Genomic DNA, 19,409 nt, shown 5'->3' with positions numbered 1-19,409 from the left:
CTCAAGGCTGACAAATGTAATTCGGTGCACGTGCCTTATTTCCTCACCGCATGTTTACCTATTCTCTGATTGCCCAATCCGTTCCTAGCGGATGTAATCATGATCCTCCACATGATACCATGCTTTGCTGCATATGTAATCGTTGACAAACTTGAAATAGTTCTCAGTCTAATTAGGAAATATGTAGAGTGCTCGTGTAAAATCATGCGACACTTAAAACGGGAAATGACGAATTCTATTCTGAATTCCTTGCAGCAGCACATATAGGGTTTGCAAATGCCTGATGTCGTAGCAGACTGTTTGCTACGAGCACCAAGTAAGTATCTGTCATCGCCTCTGGTTTCTTGCGTGCAGCTAATCTCATCCATTATCGACAAATTTATGGGTGTCCGATTCTTTAAAAACGAGAAAATCACTTCATGACATGGTAATTCAAAATCCCGTCAGCGAAACTCCACGCTGACTTCGTGTGTGCATGTGGGTATTGTGGATCGTACCTGCATGAACATCGTTGCTTATGTTTCCGCATATGTAGCCCATCAGCATGTTTCCGCGCACGTCACCATCTGCTGCAGTGGGAAACTTTCAGAAACTAAGCTAAATTACTTTGAGAAACGAAACATCTTCAGTGGCGAACATAATAATAGCAGTAATGTTTAAACAATGATAGTAACAACGATAAGAACAGTGCTAACTTCGTGTGGCTAATCTGTCTGGTGCGGTTCTTTCAACTGGAAGCCAAGTATTCGACTTTCGTCACACGGTAGCCCTATCAGGCAAGTGGGATCTTCAGGTTAACCTGGAATGAGAACCCCCCTGCCTTTCCTGGCGAATCTTCACACCACTGAGAGGTGAACGATAGGTATGCTGAAATTTCCATTTCGATTCTGCGACTTTTCTGTTTCCAGGTGTGGCATTCACACATGACGCTTGGCGCCCCACATAGGTGGCAGGTAGAGAACCATGCACCATGTAGTTGAATACTGAAACCACTGAAGATATTAAAGTCAGTCGTCTGCTAATATCGGATCTTCTTCCATATTGAAGGATCTTCTTCCATATTGAACTCCCAGCAATACATTTCAGTACTGCTACGTTGATAACGAGGCGATCTGCAACAGAATCCCAAACCACGAAGAAATCCACGTTTCTTCCTCCTCTTTTATGATGTGCTGTTCTGCATTTCGCTATCGGTCGGCAGTGACGTGTCACAAAGCTTCGTGCAGTACGTTTGGCAGCTAAAATGTCTTCTTATTTCTCGCGACAAAACCCATTACGTGGCTCCAGATCAATTCTGTTGTGTTGTTGAGTGGTACTTAAGTAAATAAATTAGTGAAATCAAAGTGAAGTAGAAATTAGAATATAAATGAAAAACTTGGTTTAGTTTAGAGAGTTACATACTGGCATTCAGCGGGCAGAATAGCAGAACAGAAGAGACAATGACCGTGAAGTCAGCAAGTTCCACATAAGCAGGCACTGTCGATTCAGCCGTCAGGGCATCGCCCGACCGGCTCACGTGTTTCTCAGTTGTCGCATGTGAGCAAAGACCCTCGCCTACATCCCAAGAGCCAATGACCGACGTTAAGAAGAATAACTGAACTGAACTGAAGTGAATAAATACGCGAGACGCAGTGGGCCCGACAGACGAAGACGGAGACGAGAGACGAAGAAGTGACGAAGCGTAGCAGTAGTTTTCAGCCAGTTTCGGTGCTGAAGACCGTCATGCAAGAAGAGACTACATCATGCACAGACGCACCAAGTCCGCCGCTGTAATGGAATAGCAAGCAGCAGCCTCGGCGCCAGAAGACAGAAGTTAAAAGGTATTTGAAGTTTGATTTTTACGTACCTGGGTGACTCGTGAGGACGGGAAAGAGACGGCCTCACATCAGCAGTCACCTGTGAGCTGGGATGAAGATCTGACAGCCGAAGACTGGCAAGCGGGAGTCCGTTGTTCGAGTCCGGGACACTGGCTTTACCCCGCCGCGCCGCTCCGCTGGCCGACGCACAACACACGCGGCCGCTTAGAGAAGAGAAAGAGAAACACTGGGACGCCACAGCCAAGGTATAACCATCCGATGCACGACTTCGCTCGCAATAATTAAACGGGCCATCTCGCGCTGCGCGTCTCCAGTCAGCTGAGCGAGACGGCGACACGAGATACACACCGCTGCGCGTAATCAGATGCCGCCGCCGCCGCCGCCGCCGCTGCCGCAGCAGAAGGCTACGCAAACGACACAGCTGCCGTTCTCCGAACCAGAACATCCAGTAAGATACAGTTGTACGAATCTTTCAATACAAGTTATCTTATGTAAAAATGCTGTTTCATTCTACCTCATACCCGAGCCAAGGAAGAACCCACCCTGTCCACATGTTGTTAAGAAAGAAAAATTAATTTATCTAGTATTTTCACCCTGACATAATGCTTTAGAATGCTCATCCTGACAACTGACTTGCATCAAAAGAGAAATCCCAGTTACATTTAGTATCACAACTGTTACAGCGTGCAGATTGCAGTGCTAAGGCAACAATTGTAAGAGTCCAGCATTTAAACAGTGTGCTCGACATCGTGAAAATTGCATCTGTCATACACGAAAATGGGCATATTCAAACAAAGATAGTTTGATTTTTCAGTTTTCTCCGAAAAACTTAATTATGTAATGTTTTCTTAACTTCATCAGTCTTTAATAGTCTTTTATAAAATATCGATGATTAACAATGTCGGATTTGCAGTGAAAACCAGAATTTTGCGTGCGAAGAATATAATAATTCCAATCCCAAAGAAAGCAGGTGTTGACAGATATGAAAATTACCGGACTATCAGTTTAATAAGTCACAGCTGCAAAATACGAAAATTACCGGACTATCAGTTTAATAAGTCACAGCTGCAAAATACGAAAATTACCGGACTATCAGTTTAATAAGTCACAGCTGCAAAATACTAACACGAGTTCTTTACAGACGAATGGAAAAACTGGTAGAAGCTGACCTCGGAGAAGATCACTTTGGATTCCGTAGAAATATTGGAACACGTGAGGCAATACTGACCTTACGACCTAACTGAGAAGAAAGATGAAGGAAAGGCAAACCTACGTTTCCAGCATTTGTAGAATTAGAGAAAGCTTTTGACAGTGTTGACTGGAATACTCTCTTTCAAATTCTAAAGGTGGCAGAGGTAAAATACAGAGAGCGAAAGGCTATTTACCATTTGCACAGAAACCCGATGGCAGTTATAAGAGTCGAAGGGCATGAAAGGGAAGCAGTGGTTGGGAAGCGAGTGAGACAGGGTTGTAGCCTCTCCCCGATGTTATTCAATCTGTATACTGAGCAAGCAGTAAAGGAAACAAGAAAAATTCGGAGTAGATATTAAAATCCATGGAGAAGAAATAAAAACTTTGAGTCTCGCCGATGACATTGTAATTCTGTCAGAGACAGCAAAGGGTCAGAGACAGCAAAGGACTTGGAAGAGCAGTTGAACGGAATGGACAGTGTCTTGAAAGGAGGATATACGATGAACATCAACAAAGCAAAACGAGGATAATGGAATGTAGTCGAATGAAGTCGGGTGATGCTGAGGAAATTAGATTAGGAAATGAGACACTTAAAGTACTAAAGGATTTTTGCTATGTGGGGAGCAAAATTACTGATGATGGTCGAAGTAGAGAAGATATAAAATGTAGCTGACAATGGCAAGGAAAGCGTTTCTGAAGAAGAGAAATTTGTTAACATCGAGTATAGATTTAACTGTCAGGAAGTCGTTTCTGAAAGTATTTGTATGGAGTGTAGCCATGTATGGAAGTGAAACATGGACGATAAATAGTTTGCACAAGAAGAGAATAGAATCTTTCGAAATGTGCTGCTACAGAAGAATGCTAAAGATTAGATGGGTAGATCACATAACTAATGAGGAGGTATTGAATAGAATTTGGGAGAGGAGGAGTTTTGGCACAGCTTGACAAGAAGAAGGGACCGGTTGGTAGGACATGTTCTGAGGCATCAAGGGATCACAAATTTAGCATCGGAGGGCAGCGTGGAGGGTAAAAATTATAGAGGGAGACCAAGAGATGAATACACTAAGCAGATTCAGGATGATGTAGGTTGCAGTAAGTACTGGCAGATGAAGAAGCTTGCACAGGATAGGGTAGCACGGAGAGCTGCATCAAACCAGTCTCAGGACTAAAGACAACAACAACATGTAATTAGAAACTAGAAGACGTGTATTTTCTTGAAAAATGGTGGTTAAGTATCAGTTAACTACCATATATTTGATGAATTTCATATTTAAGTGATTTAGGCATTCAAATCGAACAAAAAAACTTATTGATCACAACGAGCTTTTTTATCAAGAAAAGGAAAAGAAACAGGAAAGGCTACATGAAAGGTACTTTTTAATTTTCCATTTTTATTTTTTATTGCATTTTTAATTTATCTTTTTATTGTATCATAAATGTTTCGATCTCCGTCGCACGAGCACGTCCGCGCAGAGACTGAAGATCGCATTCGACATCACCTGGACACGTGGTGGCGACAGATCAGTAGATCATGAATGCACGTCTTCTCGGAACTGTGTACGAAAACCGTTGACAGAATCGGATCTGTAAAATGGATGAAGTGTCATACGTCCGCTGCTCTTTGCGTGGATGATCCAGCTGCGAGAGGGGTTGTGGTAAGCGCTCCGGAGAAAGTTCGAGTAATATTGTTGGTACTTTGGAAAATTTGTGGTAAGGTCTTATGGGACCAAACTGCAGAGGTCATCGGTCCTTGAGCCTACACACTACTTAATCTAACTTAAACTAACTTACACTATGGACGACACACACACCCATGCCCGAGGGAGAACTCGAACCTCCGACGGGGGGAGCCGCACGGACCGTGACAAGGCGCTGTAGACGGCGCGACTACCCGGCGCGGCAAAATCTGTGTCAGGAGTGGTACTTTGGGTTCTTGACTATTGCACAGTGTTGGTCGTTAATGTATTGCCAGAATTCGAGGGCAGATTTGTCACCACCACCAGACGGGTGGTGGACCGTGCCCCCTAAATCCAAGTCACTGTGTAGGTGTTTGCACGCGGAAAACAGTTCATATTCGGGAATGTTTCGAACCGCCGCCCGGCATCACACATCATTATCATCGCACGACGCTCGCCGAATACGCCACTCTTACAATTACGATTCGCGTTCATATTTCTATTATATACTGTTGCTCGAAAAGCGTCAAAGCTGATTTTTCTGTGTAAGCTGTTTCTCGCCAGTAACGGTGTTCCGCGCGCATGTTTCACTACGGAGCAGGTAGCAGTGTGATCCATTTTCACGGTACGTATGAACAGCGAAACAATCAGAGGACAAGTAGCATTTACAGAGACTGTGACTGTATGTAATTTTTGAAATAAAAATCAGTTAGCTAAAGAATGATTGAGAAAAAGGTTGATGGCTGTCAATACATCAGAACGTCTTAGAAGTTTCATTTACAGTGACCTAGTGTGATATCTCACACTTGAGTCTGACCTACTGCCGAGAACGGAAGAACAGCAGTGTACGAGAGCTACGGCTGCTGACGCAGTTATCGCGCCTCTGCGCGAACAATGCTGAGTGTTACGAGAATGGCGGAATGTAGCGAGGTAACGCTTACCGTAAGTGGTTTGAAACGTGCAAATAATAATGCACGGAAAAGGAAAATTGGCAGGATATTAAGAGGAAAAGTCTTCGCGATGCTGGATTGGATCATAAATCACGAAATGGAAAGCTAGTTCCTACGAAACAGCCTCCATCGCAGATGAGTGGAATAACGCTGAATCGGTTTTCTAAAAAGGCTTATGTCTATAGAGTAGCGTATAAGTTCCGAATAGCGGCTTATGTGCCATGTACAGTACATGGCTATAACAACGTACTTTATGCGCATCTTCAGAAAACATTAGAGTAAAAACATGTATCGTGAATAAAATTAACTACAGTTTTGTCGTTATCATCGACGAAAAAACATAATACACTCCCTGCGCACTGCTGTATTATTAAAATAGAATGTGAAATGTGATAATTCTGTTGAATATTAGGTTGTAATATTGACTGCATGATTCAGGATCACGTATACATTGCACAAATGTGTTCAAAAGGAGGATGCAAGGACATAAGCCTGGAAATTAAGTTAGAGCTGTATGAAGAATATCATGCCTTGACGAACGAAGAGCAGTCCATTTACTTGATAAACTCCATGGAAATAGGCGTGCCAGCCATACGAAAGGAGGCAAGACAGACGATACCTCACGGAAACAAACTACTTTCAAATACTATGTCCAGTCAAAAGAAGAACCTGTCAAAAACCATTGATTGACCTATACTGCATCACGCAAGACGAATACAGAGTCTTCAGCGCAAACTAAAGGATAGAATGACCACTCCTAACGAAAGTCGATGAAAATATTTCAGTAGTCCACATCCCATATCAAATGTTGACAGGGCTCTGACCTGGGAACACATTTCGAGTTTCCCGAAGCACACGAGCCATTACAGCAGGATCACACCCTCAAATGAATGTCTGTACTCCGATTTTTTTGTGATCACAGCTCCAGTCGAAACATAAATGCACGGCATCGAACTTGAGAGTCAGTTGCCTCATGCGAAAGCAGACTAGACATACAAAGTGTCAAAAAACGATGAGGACGTGGCTAAAGGGAATAACAATATACGAGTTGTATGCGTTGACCTACAACAGGTTTTACTTTGTCCTTCATTGACGCATTCCACGGTATTCTGCCGGAGACAGCGGTCGTATAATTTCACGGATCGTGACGTTGGTAGTGGAAGAAACACAATAAATTTGTGGGATGAATCCGCCGCAAGGAGGGGTTCAGCTAAAATAGTTTCCTGTCTGCTTAAATTTGTGATGCTTGAAGAAGGTATGGAACGCAAATTGGTGGTATGGTCTGACCACTGTGTCAGGCAGGACGATAACTAGAGAGTATTAGCACGTTATTTCTATCTGGCCAGCTGTAAGTACTTTACAGAAATACATCAAAAGTTTTTATGTTCGAGTCATAGTTTCCTACCCCGTGACAGCAACTTTGCAATGATCGAGAAGGGAAAGAAAGCGTCAAAAGCTATGGTTCCTTTAGAATGGAAGCATGCCATTGCTTAGGCCGTTGTACATCCTTCAAAACTGACCATTTAGGAGATGATGATGGATGATTTCAAGGGCAGAGGATCCACTGAGTTGGTTATCAAAACGCCACCAGCTTTGAAAATTACTACTGTGCTCTGGTTGAAGTTATGTAGTGACGATCCTAGATGCATAAGCGTGTGCCGTAATCAAATGGCTCAAATGGCTCTGAGGACTATGGGACTTAACATCTGTGGTCATCAGTCCCCTAGAAGTTAGAACTACTTAAACCTAACTAACCTAAGGACATCACACACATCCATGCCCGAGGCAGGATTCGAACTTGCGACCGTAGCGGTCGCGCTGTTCCGGACTGAGCGCCTAGAACCGCGAGATCACCGCGGCCGGCTGTGCCGTAATCACAACGTGCTTCATCTGTGGGACGAATCATTGTGGAACATGGTTATGAACAAGAAGTAAAAATATTTCCGTTGCCTTCTGCTTTTCGGTTGCTCCACAGTGGAGCACTGCAAATGCATAAGGAGAAGAAAAATCATCTATTGGACATGACGAAATATACGGAGCGAAAATACAGGGATTTTTACGAAAACCTGCATTGTGTCAACTGAGTTTAATGTACCAGATTTGTGTCTCAACTCGATAGCAAATTCATGTTCTGTTACGCTTCAATTTGTTGAAAGATCTTCACAGATACTTAACTTTAGTATGATGGTGGTGCGTCACAATGTTGTTTAAGTTCACTAACTATCAACACTGGTCCATTCCTACCTCCAGCGAACGGTAACTAACTCATCTAGCGGAATTTCCAATAGGACTCTGCTGGCGGCGACAATGTCTTGAGTCCTGATGCACGCTCACTATAATGCTCGTCAGATGCTGCGGCGTTGGCAGCGTTGCCAAGTGCAACAGTCTCGAAATCAGGACAGAAACTCAAAAAGCAGAATATAGCAGTAGGTACAAGACACCCTGTTCTTCGTGCTAATACTCCACTACTATTCATCAATAAATATATGTATAAAAATCTCACTAATGTAGGAAATAACTGCTACAGTGGTTTCACAAACAATGTCTGCGTACCTCTTCTATGCGATTATTGTTTATTATTCTTATTCCTACAATATAATAGAAGTTCACACAAAAGCAATACGATGTAATGACTCGGCATTATAAGTGCCCTGGTGCCACTGAGCATGATTTTCGTTATTGTACTTTGAAACATAACTTATCTAAATTATTTTGACAGTCACTATTTATTTATTCATATAATTAAATATCAGTATTAACAGTTAAGTTCGTAATTATGCATATTATCCTTACAAGGGAACCTCTCCATCGCACCCCCCTCAGATTTAGTTATAAGTTGGCACAGTGGAAAGGCCTTGAAAAACTGAACACAGATCAATTGAGAAAACAGGAAGAAGTTGTGTGGAACTGTGAAAAAATAAGCAAAATATACAAACTGAGTAGTTCATTGGAACATATACAACATTAAGGACAATATGCTTGCAGGAGCGCCATGGTCTCGTGGTAAGGTGAGCAGCTGCGGATCGAAAGGATCTTGGTTCAAATCGTCCATTGAGTGAAAATTTTTATTTTCAGTTTATGTGACAAACTCTTATATTTTTCATCACTTTTTTGGGAGTGATTATCACATCCACAAGAAAACCTAAATCGGGCAAGGTAGAAGAATCGCCAAGTGTACAAGTTAGGTGGGTCGACAACATATTCCTGTCATGTGGTGCACATGCCATCACCAGTGTCGTATAGAATATATCAGATGTGTTTTCCTGTGGAGGAATCGGTTGACCTATGACCTTGCGAGCAAATGTTTTCGGTTCCCATTGGAGAGGCACGTCCTTTCGTCTACTAATCGCACGGTTTTGCGATGCGGTCGCAAAACACAGACACTAAACTTATTACAGTGAACAGAGACGTCAATGAACGAACGGACAGATAATAACTATGCAAAAATAAATAAAGTAAAATTTTCACTCCAGGGAACACTTGAACCAAGGACCTCTCGTTCTGTAGCTGCTCACGCTACCACGGGACCACGGCGCTCCTGGGCTCACATTGTGCATGATGTTGCCTATGTGGCCCATGGGGTACTCAGTTTGTATATTTTGCTTATTTTTTCACAGTTCCACACAACTTCTTCCTGTTTTCTCACTTGATCTGTGTTCAGTTTATCAAGGCCTATCCACTGTGCCAACTTATAACTAAATCTGAGGGGGGTGCGATGGGGAGGTTCCCTTGTTAGAATAACATTATAAAAGCACTCCGTCGTCAGGCAACGAGTGGCCTACCGGGACCATCCGACCGCCGTGTCATTCTCAGAAAAAGGGTGTGGATAAGACGGGCGTGGGGTCAGCACACCGCTCTCCCAGTCGTTGTGATGGTATTCTTGACCGAAGCCGCTACTATTCGGTCGAGTAGCTCCTCAATTGGCATCACGAGGCTAAAGAGTGCACCCCGAAAAATGGCAACAGTGCATGGCGGCTGGATGGTCACTCATCCAAGTGCCGGCCACACCCAACAGCGCTTAACTTCGGTGATCTCACGGGAACCGGTGTATCCACTGCGGCAAGGCCGTTGCCTCAACAATAGAAGAAAATAGATAAAAATCATTCACCATTTACATGCCTCATCAGATTTTCCCGCCGAAGATTGAAAACTATGTTTATCGTTCCTATCTGCCAGCATACACAGCACAGTTATGTCGCTTTATCATTGGTGTTATAATTAAATTTTCTCCGAGACATTTAAGTCTCATGTTTACCTACGATAATGATTGAAGCCAAAGGAGTGAATTAAAATTTGTGCCACGGCCGGGGATCGTACCCGGGCCTCGTTGCTTAAATGTCCTGGGGAAAATTTAAGATCTATACGATCACTTGAAGTACAGGACGTTCCCATTACGTCCAACACTGGGGTGCTATTCCAATGTCGGAGAGCCCTGACAATAGTGACAATTTCGGGGGAAAATAAGCTGACGATATGAAGTTTCTGTTGGGGAGGGCCCTTGACATAGGTAGTCCGTGCAGCCATGTTGATCATAGTGCTGCTGCGATGGTGGAATGGTCAGCATTTCTGCCTAGTAAGCAAGGAGACACGTGTTCGAGTCCCGTCAGCTTCAATCATTTTCTGTATCATTGACTTCATAATTTCCAAAGGGCAAACACTCGAAATTTTTCAGCACTCTTTGAATACAGAATAACCCACATAACTTTTTGGTAGATAACTTATCTCTTTGCTCTTTCATCTTCATTAGCCAAGTTGCAGAAGATACTCTTTCTGAAGAGTGGGCAAGACCTGGCAATCACCAAACAAATTTGGCGAGTAACACAGGCTATTTTAAACCGTTGCGTACTATTAGGGCTAGAAGTACATCATGCGCAACTAACAGTCAACTCAGGCATCTTAAATTCAAACGCAATAAGTCAGTAATTGTTAGCAGTATGCACCACAATAACAGATTACATTATTTACGTTTCCAAACCATTCACTAATACTATTCCAATAACTCAAAACAGTTGACACCAAGTGACACATGTTACCATCTTTTAAACAACATCCATGCACTGATGGACTTGGAGCAGCTTGACTCTAACAGTTGGAGCTGATACGAGAAAAGTCTCTGGGGTGAGGAATTCACATAAGGGATATCCAAAACTGAAGCAATATCTTCAGAAATAAAGAGTTAATCAAGAGTCGTACCAACATTCGCCAAAATGAAAATGACTTCAAGGAATAGACACGAATGTGATACAAAAACAGCATGTTTGGCATTTTATTTGCATTTTAACAGTAGAGCAAGGCATTTTTAAAAAAGTGGGAAATTTCCCGGGAAAACGGGTAGATCTGACAACACAACACTGCCTGAGAGCAGCTGGGAGTCATCTTACGTCTGCAGTTGGCAGATGGATATGCAGTTGAGAACTATTTGCGTAACGTCAGGCGAAAGCATGAGATAGTCCGTGTTTTGAGCCCGCCAGGCATGGGCTTTATCACTAGACCAACAGGTTCGAATATGGGGAAAATGAAGTGCCTTCGTATTCTTCAACGAATTCCATTAGTGACTAAAGCTAACAGGCCTCAGTCATACATCATTCCATGTCATATCACCCGAACACGCCAGTCCAAGTCGTATCTGGCTTACATCCCTTGTAGGGCAACGAGAAACTGTTGCATCATACTGCTTCGACATCCTCGGGTCACCCTGTGGCTCTGTACCAGTAGCAATGTGTGACTGCACGTGATACTGATGGACAAACAGTTCAGAGGAGCGGAATTCAAATCCCCATCTGGACATCCACATTTAGGTTTTCCTTGGTTTACCTAAATCACTTGGGATGGTTCTGTTGAAAAAGACATATCCGACTTGCTCCCTCGTCTGTGTGACGCCGAGAATTTGTTCCTTCTCCAATACATCATAGTCAACAGGACATGAAACTGTAACCCTCCTCCTTTTGAATGGTCGAACAGTTCTCGGTTGGCCGTCATGTTGGGCCATTTCCTTCTCATGCGCATTCGGCAGGTCTTCCATCCAAAACATTGGGTTGCTACTTCAGCCACTGACTTGTCTGAGTACTCCCGCAGTGACGACAGTTGAACTCGTTACACTTACCGAATTAAGAACATACCTTAGGTAGACTGGTTACACATTCCCGTCCTAATACCTTCATGCGTTTGCAAACTTAACTCTTCGTCACAAGACATGGGACACTTGGAAGGTGTCGTTTGTGGTGGTTTCAGACGCCTAACGCCTGATGGAGCAGTTAATAGCGTTGCCCATGGTTTTACTCATTCCCCTATGTTCAATATGGCGTGCCGAGCTAAAGATGTAATGATATCATTGTGGTACTCTTTCCACTGGTTGTATAAGTGATGATTCAGAAGTTCCGTTCGAAGGCCGCAGAGTCCAGAATCGATATGCCAATTAGGCAAAATCGCTGTGAGCATTGAGGCAATCATCCCACCGATTATCAGGTTGAAGATACCCGTTTGGTAAAACATCGAGTCTTCCTGCGTGAAGAAGTCCGCAACTGCCACGTCCTCGTCCTACAGGAGTCGTCGACCTTTCAATGCCACTTTTAAGGAACTGACGGCGTGATAATTACATGGCGAGAGATCAGGACCACAGAGACGGGTCCTCGGATGTCTCCCATTTGAATTGGCGTCATGAAAGAGGCAGGCCTCCCAAATCGACCGGTGTTTTGTGTCGAATCGCGACCAGCACGGAATTACCACAGGGGCATGAATTTGATCCAAGACACAGAACTTATGTTAACCTTAGTTTTGTTAATGATCATGTCAGCTGAGTACTGAAACTCCGTAAAATAACCACATTTCGCCTAAACAACTTTAAATGGTTGCTTATCGCGAGCCGTTGCTATGGTGCTCCTTACATCATCAGGAACAAAATTCTTCATCACTTTTGCTCACGCTTTCTTTAAGAGTTGCCAGTTTTTCTGGTACTACCCGTGCTGAATTATCCATAATGTTTTCACTATGCATTGTACAGCCAGCGATGACATGCAAGTGACAGGCTACATAACGGAAGGAGCAAGCGGATGCGATCTTCTGGGCATCGTAACACCTACATCAGCCACCATTGAGATAGCCTTTTTAGTACGTAAAAGCCCTCTTCACATACCACGTAGCAAAACAGAAAACGAAAGTTATCCAGAAATGGCGCTTCGCACCTTACCGTGGTAACTTTGCAGTTAATAACCCTATTAATTACAGGCAGACAGAGCCGTTGATTTTCGTAACTGAAAGGCCAGTCACTAAATATGGATGGTGAACGAATAAATGACCACAATATGAATTCGGATCTCACTTCAGATAACTGACATAATGTTGTTGTGGTCTTCAGTCCTCAGATTGGTTTGATGCAGCTCTCCATGCTACTCTGTCCTGTGCAAGTTTCTTCATCTCCCAGTACCTACTGCAACCTACATCCTTCTGAATCTGCTTAATGTATTCATCTCTTGGTCTCCCTCTACGATTTTTACCCTCCACGCTGCCCTCCAATACTAAATTGGTGATCCCTTGATGCCTCACAACATGTCCTACCAACCGATCCCTTCTTCTTGTCAAGTTGTGCCACAAACTGCTCCCCAATTCTGTTCAATACCTCCTCATTAGTTATGTGACCTACCCACCTAATCTTCAGCATTCTTCTGTAGCAGCACATATCGAAAGCTTCTATTCTCTTCTTGTCCAAACTATTTATCGTCCATGTTTCACTTCCATACATGGCTACACTCCATACAAATACTTTCAGAGTCGACTTCCTGACAGTTAAATCTATACTCGCTGTTAACAAATTTCTCTTCTTCAGAAACGCTTTCCTTTACATTGCCAGTCTACATTTTATATCCACTCTACTCCGACCCTCTGACTGACCGTAAAAGATGTGTAAAACATGTTCTGTCATCAGAGAATCAACCTGTGAAGGTCGAAACTGCTAACGTCTCTGTTTACCTAAAGTAAGTTGAAATGATAATTATAGTCAGTTGCTACAGGACTTGGAACAGTAGTTGAACGAAATGGACAGTGTCTTGAAAGGAGGATATAAGATGAACATCAGCAAAAGCAAAACAAAGATAATTGAATGTAGTCGAATAAAATCGGGTGATGCTAAGGGAATCAGATTAGGAAACTTAAATTAGTAGATGATATTTGCTGTTTGGGCAACAAAGTAAATGAAATGTAGACTGGCAGTGGAATGAAAAGTATTTCTGAAGAAGAGAAATTTATTAACATCGAATGCAGATTTAGGCGTTAGGATGTCTTTCCTGAAGGTACTAGTCTGGAGTGTAGCCGTGTATGGAAGGGAAACATGGACGATAAACAGTTTAGACAAGAAGAGACTAGAAGCTTTCGAAACGTGGAGCTACAGAACAATGCTGAAGATTATGTGGGTTGATCACGTAACTAATTAGGAAGTAGTGAAGAGAACTGGCGAGACAAGATATTTGTAGCATAATTTGACGAAAAGTGATCTGTTGATAGGATACATTCTGAGACATCAGAGGATACCCTATTTTAGATGATACAACATCTTATCACTGCCATTAACTATGAAGATTGAAATCAGTGCTTCATCGTTACGAGGGTCGTCCAGAAAGTAATGCACCACATTTTTTGTCAGCCAACAACAGTGGCACGAATGTCAAACTTCAGGTATGCGTGAGTTTACGGAGGGCGCAATTTTCCATTCCCTCCGACAGCAGTGTTTCAAAATGGTGACGTATGTTACAAGCCGCGTGACCGCTGCGGTCGCAGGTTCGAATCCTGCCTCGGGCATGGATGTGTGTGATGTCCTTAAGTTAGTTAGGTTTAAGTAGTTCTAAGTTCTAGGGGACTGATGACCACAACAGTTAAGTCCCATAGTGCTCAGAGCCATTTGAACCATTTTTTTGTTACAAGCAGTGTATCAACACTGAATTTCTCGTTGTGGAAAAAGAAACTGTTGGGAACCTACGCAGACGTTTGTGTGCAATTTATGGAGCATTTGCAGTCGAGAGAAGTGGGCATAGTCGTTGGGAAAGGAGGGTGAGACCACTACGAGAAAGTTGTTCGGCAGAGTTCCAAGATTTGCAGCGTCCGAGAATGCCTACACCGCTGGCACATCAGACAAGATGCAGCTTGCAGATGTGCTCATTCGTAATGCCAAGAGACAGCCCAGTAATTCTTAAGCTCAGCCTCACGTAAGTTTGAGGACTTCGGAATACATCCCTAAACACTCTACAGCCCGTCAGACTTCCATTTGTTTGGGCTACTAAAAAATGTCGCTCATTGAAGTTATATATACTAAGATGGTATCTGTTCTTTCGGACATGTTATGACTCACCGGCCACTTGACCATCTTCTTCTTCTGTGCGAATGCACAAACAGTGCCCGAACTCTTACGGGAATCGGCAACGCGCCGCGAGTAATGAGTATAATGGGCGGGGGCACTACGAATGTAGTGCGGGACAATACGTTGAGAATGTGGGTTTCGCGGGAGGCGTGCCAGAGATAAATCCCTGCAGTCGCGCTATCCTCTGTGTCCTCGGTGGCTAAGATGGATAGAGCGTCTGCCATGTAAGCAGGAGATCCCGGGTTCGAGGCCCGGTCGGGGCATACATTTTCATCCATCCCCATTGACGTATGTCAACGCATGTAAGCAGGTAAGGGTGTTCATTTCATTATAATTTCACTCATTGAAGACATTTTGAGGATGAGAAAGACGTGACTCTCACAGTGAAGATATGACTTTGTGGGCAGAACAAGGGTTGGTAACGATAGGACATAACAAGTCCGTGTATCTCCTTGGAGGAACGGCATGGTACGGGAAGGAGATTACGTGGAAAGAGTGGGAGTGTAGAAGAAACACCAGACTTTTTTGTGTGTTCGTTCCATTGTGTTCAATAAATAATTGTTGAAGAAAACATGTGTTGCATTACTTTCTGGGTGACTCTCATATAATCTGACTGCTCCGTTGGTGTTGTTTCAAGCTCTGCTTTCTTTTACGGTACTCATTTAGCGCAAGATTTACATTTTTTATTGGTGTTACAGACAAATCATGCCAACTACTCGACCGTCAGCACGCGCGAGTCTTACAAGTTCGTTGAGGACTTCAACATATCCACGATGGCGGACACGTGGCCGATGCTGCTGGCCGAAGCTTATCACGAGGAGGGCATCACCATGTGTCATCTCCAGTTCAACCTCCCGCAGATGAAGGAATGGCTCAAGTAAGAACAACTAACACACTTGGCAGGCGGCAATGCCGTTGGCAGTAATTATATGCTTGCAGGGTACTTTTTGCGCTATTTTATTCTGTTATTGACACAGCCATGAGAACATACCGGTAAGGCAATGTAACCGGTTTCATTGTGAAATGTTCTTGTAATTGTGTCAGTAAAAGCAGAAAAGAAGAAATCAGTAGTGATCCATGCTGACGGAATATGTTTTTTTTTTTCAAATATAATTTCTTGATTGAATGTTTATCGTATAGACTTTTGGATAGATCGTAACGTATCATTCCCATTAATCAAAATAATAATATTGTTAACTCACAAATAACCAAATTATCTCTCGTATGTGCGACCCATCGCAGCCCCAGTCAGCTGCACAGTATCCCGTCTACACAATAAAAGGTCATGTCATTAACCATGAGATGTTCGCATACAAAGTGCCAACAACGAATTATTCTAATGTTTGTTTCTTGACGTAACTCTATCAAGTTCAGTGCCTGTGGTTCTCTGATTCGCTGAAAACAAACCTTCTGTATGGTATCTACATCTTGGCCGTTAGTAATCATAATCGTCTACCCCAGAAGCGAAACTCAAGGACAAGGCTATTTTTAAGTCACGTTATTCACTAAAATCCGAAACGGGTCTTTCGATCGCTGTTTGGGCCGTTGACCATGTGACCGAGTATGTGTTAATTAAATCAGTTTTACCATCGCTCCTGACAGATTGTCGACGAGGACTCTCCTTGGAAGCCACTGACGTACCTGAGAGGGTCGAGAAGCAACTGAGAAGTATCCGCTGTTTTCAGAACGATTGCATCGCTTCGGTGACCACGTTGCCATAAGTGTGGTAAAATGGCAGACTCTGGGAGGAAAGTTATGTCTCGTTCACCAGAAATTGAAGATTTCTGTGGAGTACATTTCTTATGGTTTCACGGTCTAGGTTTTATGATCTAGTCAATAACGTTTTTCTCTGTATTAAGCCAACCTATGTATTAATGGTACTTTAATGGCGCACGCAGCATATGCTGCTAAATAAGAAGCTTTAAATCTTTTGTTTTTTAAATTGCAGGGTGGTAACAGTCCAGCCATCGAGCGCACTCGAAACCATTCTTTCGCAACCGATGACAAAAACGACTAGGCCACTCGTCGAAATGTTCCCCATAAAAATGGAGTTATCAACCCAGTCACACACACGAAAATGTATCTTCTATCAATCACACTGGAAAAACTACAGAAATTTTACAATGTAACGTCGTAATAAGTCTATCATTGCACGTCTGCAACAAAATTATGTGCTGTACCGGGTAATGAACGAAATGCTAGGCTTATTCTTAAACGATTAACTGTTCTCACTCACATTTTCCTAGATTCCCGCAAGTCACTTTCGCCGAATGTTGTGGTGGTTTCTTCAACAAGACCATCGAAGTTTCTTTGCCTCAGGACTATCCAGGTGACTATTCTCTAATAGCCTCCATATCCCCATTTCGGATCCAAGTTACTGTTTCCCACTCTTATTTTGAAATATCAATTATCACCAAATGATAGCGGTTGTAGTTTACTGCCCCGTCGACAACGAGTTCCTTAGAGCACAGGCTCGCAAACGAAATCAGCCGTGTGCTTTCAGAGCAACCGTCGCTGCGTTCTGTTTAGCTGACTTACAGAAACCACGAAAGACACAAATGAGGACATCTGAACCACTGTGCATCGTATCTTCCTGCGTGGAACACCATGCACAGGGACATTTACGTACCCACTGGACTGTGCGAGATTCGTGAACAAAGGGCCGTGTCATTTTGGAATATACCATCAACACAGGGGACACACTCTCTATCATGGGATGAACCTGATAAGCCAAAATAGTCACGATCTTGAGAGCAACACTTCGATATGGTATCCAAATTCATTACCGAACCCCCGTCATGTCACTCTTGCGACGTAAACTCGGCCACAAGTTGGTAGCAATGTGCAACAAGATGAATCCAGTCAAATGACTTTCTTCCATTGGTCCGTAGTCCAGGCTTTATGGCTTCGCCACAACGTTTACCTGTTCCGGGTATTTGCACTACTGATGCAATCAGTTAATAGTTATCGAATAATTGTAATTATCGTTAAAACATATTTCATACTTAGTAAGGAAATAATGTTACAGCTTGCAATGTAATGGAAATAAAACTCGAATGATACAAGTTCACTGTTACTAGTCACTGTTTGTTTATATCCACAACACGTTTTGAAGGTTTGAACTTCCACCATCAGGTGGATTTACATGTGTTAGTACGACGCGCGCGTGCGCGCGCGTATGTGTGTGTGTGTGTGTGTGTGTGTGTGTGTGTGTGTTGTGTTACGATTTTGGGGTAACTTGTGGTCCCCCCTCCAGTGGTCACAGTCTCCTTTCTCTATAGTAACACATCACCCATAAGCTGTAATGTTTTGTAAACAAAATTTACAAAATATGACAGTTTAAATGTGATGTGTTTCGATAGAGAAAGGAATCTGTCACCACTGGAGAGTGTCAAAGTTTTCAAAATGTGACAATTTACATATACGTCATACTAACACATGTAAGTCCACCTGATGATGGAGGCTTAAACTTTCGAAACGCGTCATTTAAAGGAAACAGTTCTGTTACAAAAATATTGAATTACATTTTATAAATGATTCGGCGAAATTAAAGAAATGTATTATTTCGTGTCAGCCAGTATTTTGTCTTCATATATCGCAAGTGCCTTTTTTTTTATTTTTGTGGACACCAGCGTCAAAAATATTGTTGTGGCTAAAGTAGACTCCGAGATGTATCCTTGCTAATGATATTTCTGATCCTCAGGATGCACAGACTCTTTGTTTCACGTAATGCACAGACTCTTTGTTTCACGTACTAAACTTGTAAGTCCCCCACAGTCCATGTTTTGCCTGTGGGAACGTGATTCGACAGGAGAAAACAACGAGAGTTGAGGTCCACCGACCGTCCTCTTAAGTCCGTCTCCGGCCGATGTTAGTCGGCGGAATCCGTTGATTGTCGGTACTGCTGTGACCGCGCGCTAGTATCTAGGTCGCACCCATCCCACGTTCCTATTCGATTTAAATGCACTATCATCTACATCTACATGATTACTCTGCAATTCACATTTAAGTGCTTGGCAGAGATTTCATCGAACCACAATCATACTATCTCTCTACCATTCCACTCCCGAACAGCGCGCGGGAAAAGCTAACACCTAAACCTTTCTGTTCGAGCTCTGATTTCTCTATTTTATTTAGATGATCATTCCTGCCTGTGTAGGTTGGGCTCAACAAAATCTGATTTCTCTTATTTTATTTTGATGATCATTCCTGCCTATGTAGGTTGGGCTCAACAAAATATTTTCGCATTCGGAAGAGAAAGTTGGTGACTGAAATTTCGTAAATAGATCTCGCGGCGACGAAAAACGTCTTTGCTTTAATGACTTCCATCCCAATTCGCGTATCATATCAGCCACACTCTCTCCCCTATTACGTGATAATTCGGATAGGTATGCTTTATATTCTGTAAGCAAATATATATATATATATA

The 19,409-nt window shown here is 42.9% G+C and overlaps 1 protein-coding gene across 2 annotated transcripts in view; it reads left to right on the top strand.

Annotated features, from left to right (window-relative positions):
• Nucleotides 1-19,409, top strand: part of LOC124804803 (UDP-glucosyltransferase 2-like) — a 126,321-nt gene that overhangs the window by 54,996 nt on the left and 51,916 nt on the right. For both annotated transcript variants that reach the window (XM_047265140.1, XM_047265141.1), the window contains one exon: nt 15,679-15,857. In XM_047265140.1, the coding sequence (XP_047121096.1) occupies nt 15,679-15,857 (179 nt within the window). The remainder of the gene's footprint in view (nt 1-15,678; nt 15,858-19,409) is intronic.

Source organism: Schistocerca piceifrons, chromosome 7 (genome assembly GCF_021461385.2).
Source record: "Schistocerca piceifrons isolate TAMUIC-IGC-003096 chromosome 7, iqSchPice1.1, whole genome shotgun sequence".
In the NCBI taxonomy this organism is placed as follows: domain Eukaryota; kingdom Metazoa; phylum Arthropoda; class Insecta; order Orthoptera; family Acrididae; genus Schistocerca; species Schistocerca piceifrons.
This window is presented reverse-complemented; position numbering and strand designations above follow the sequence as displayed.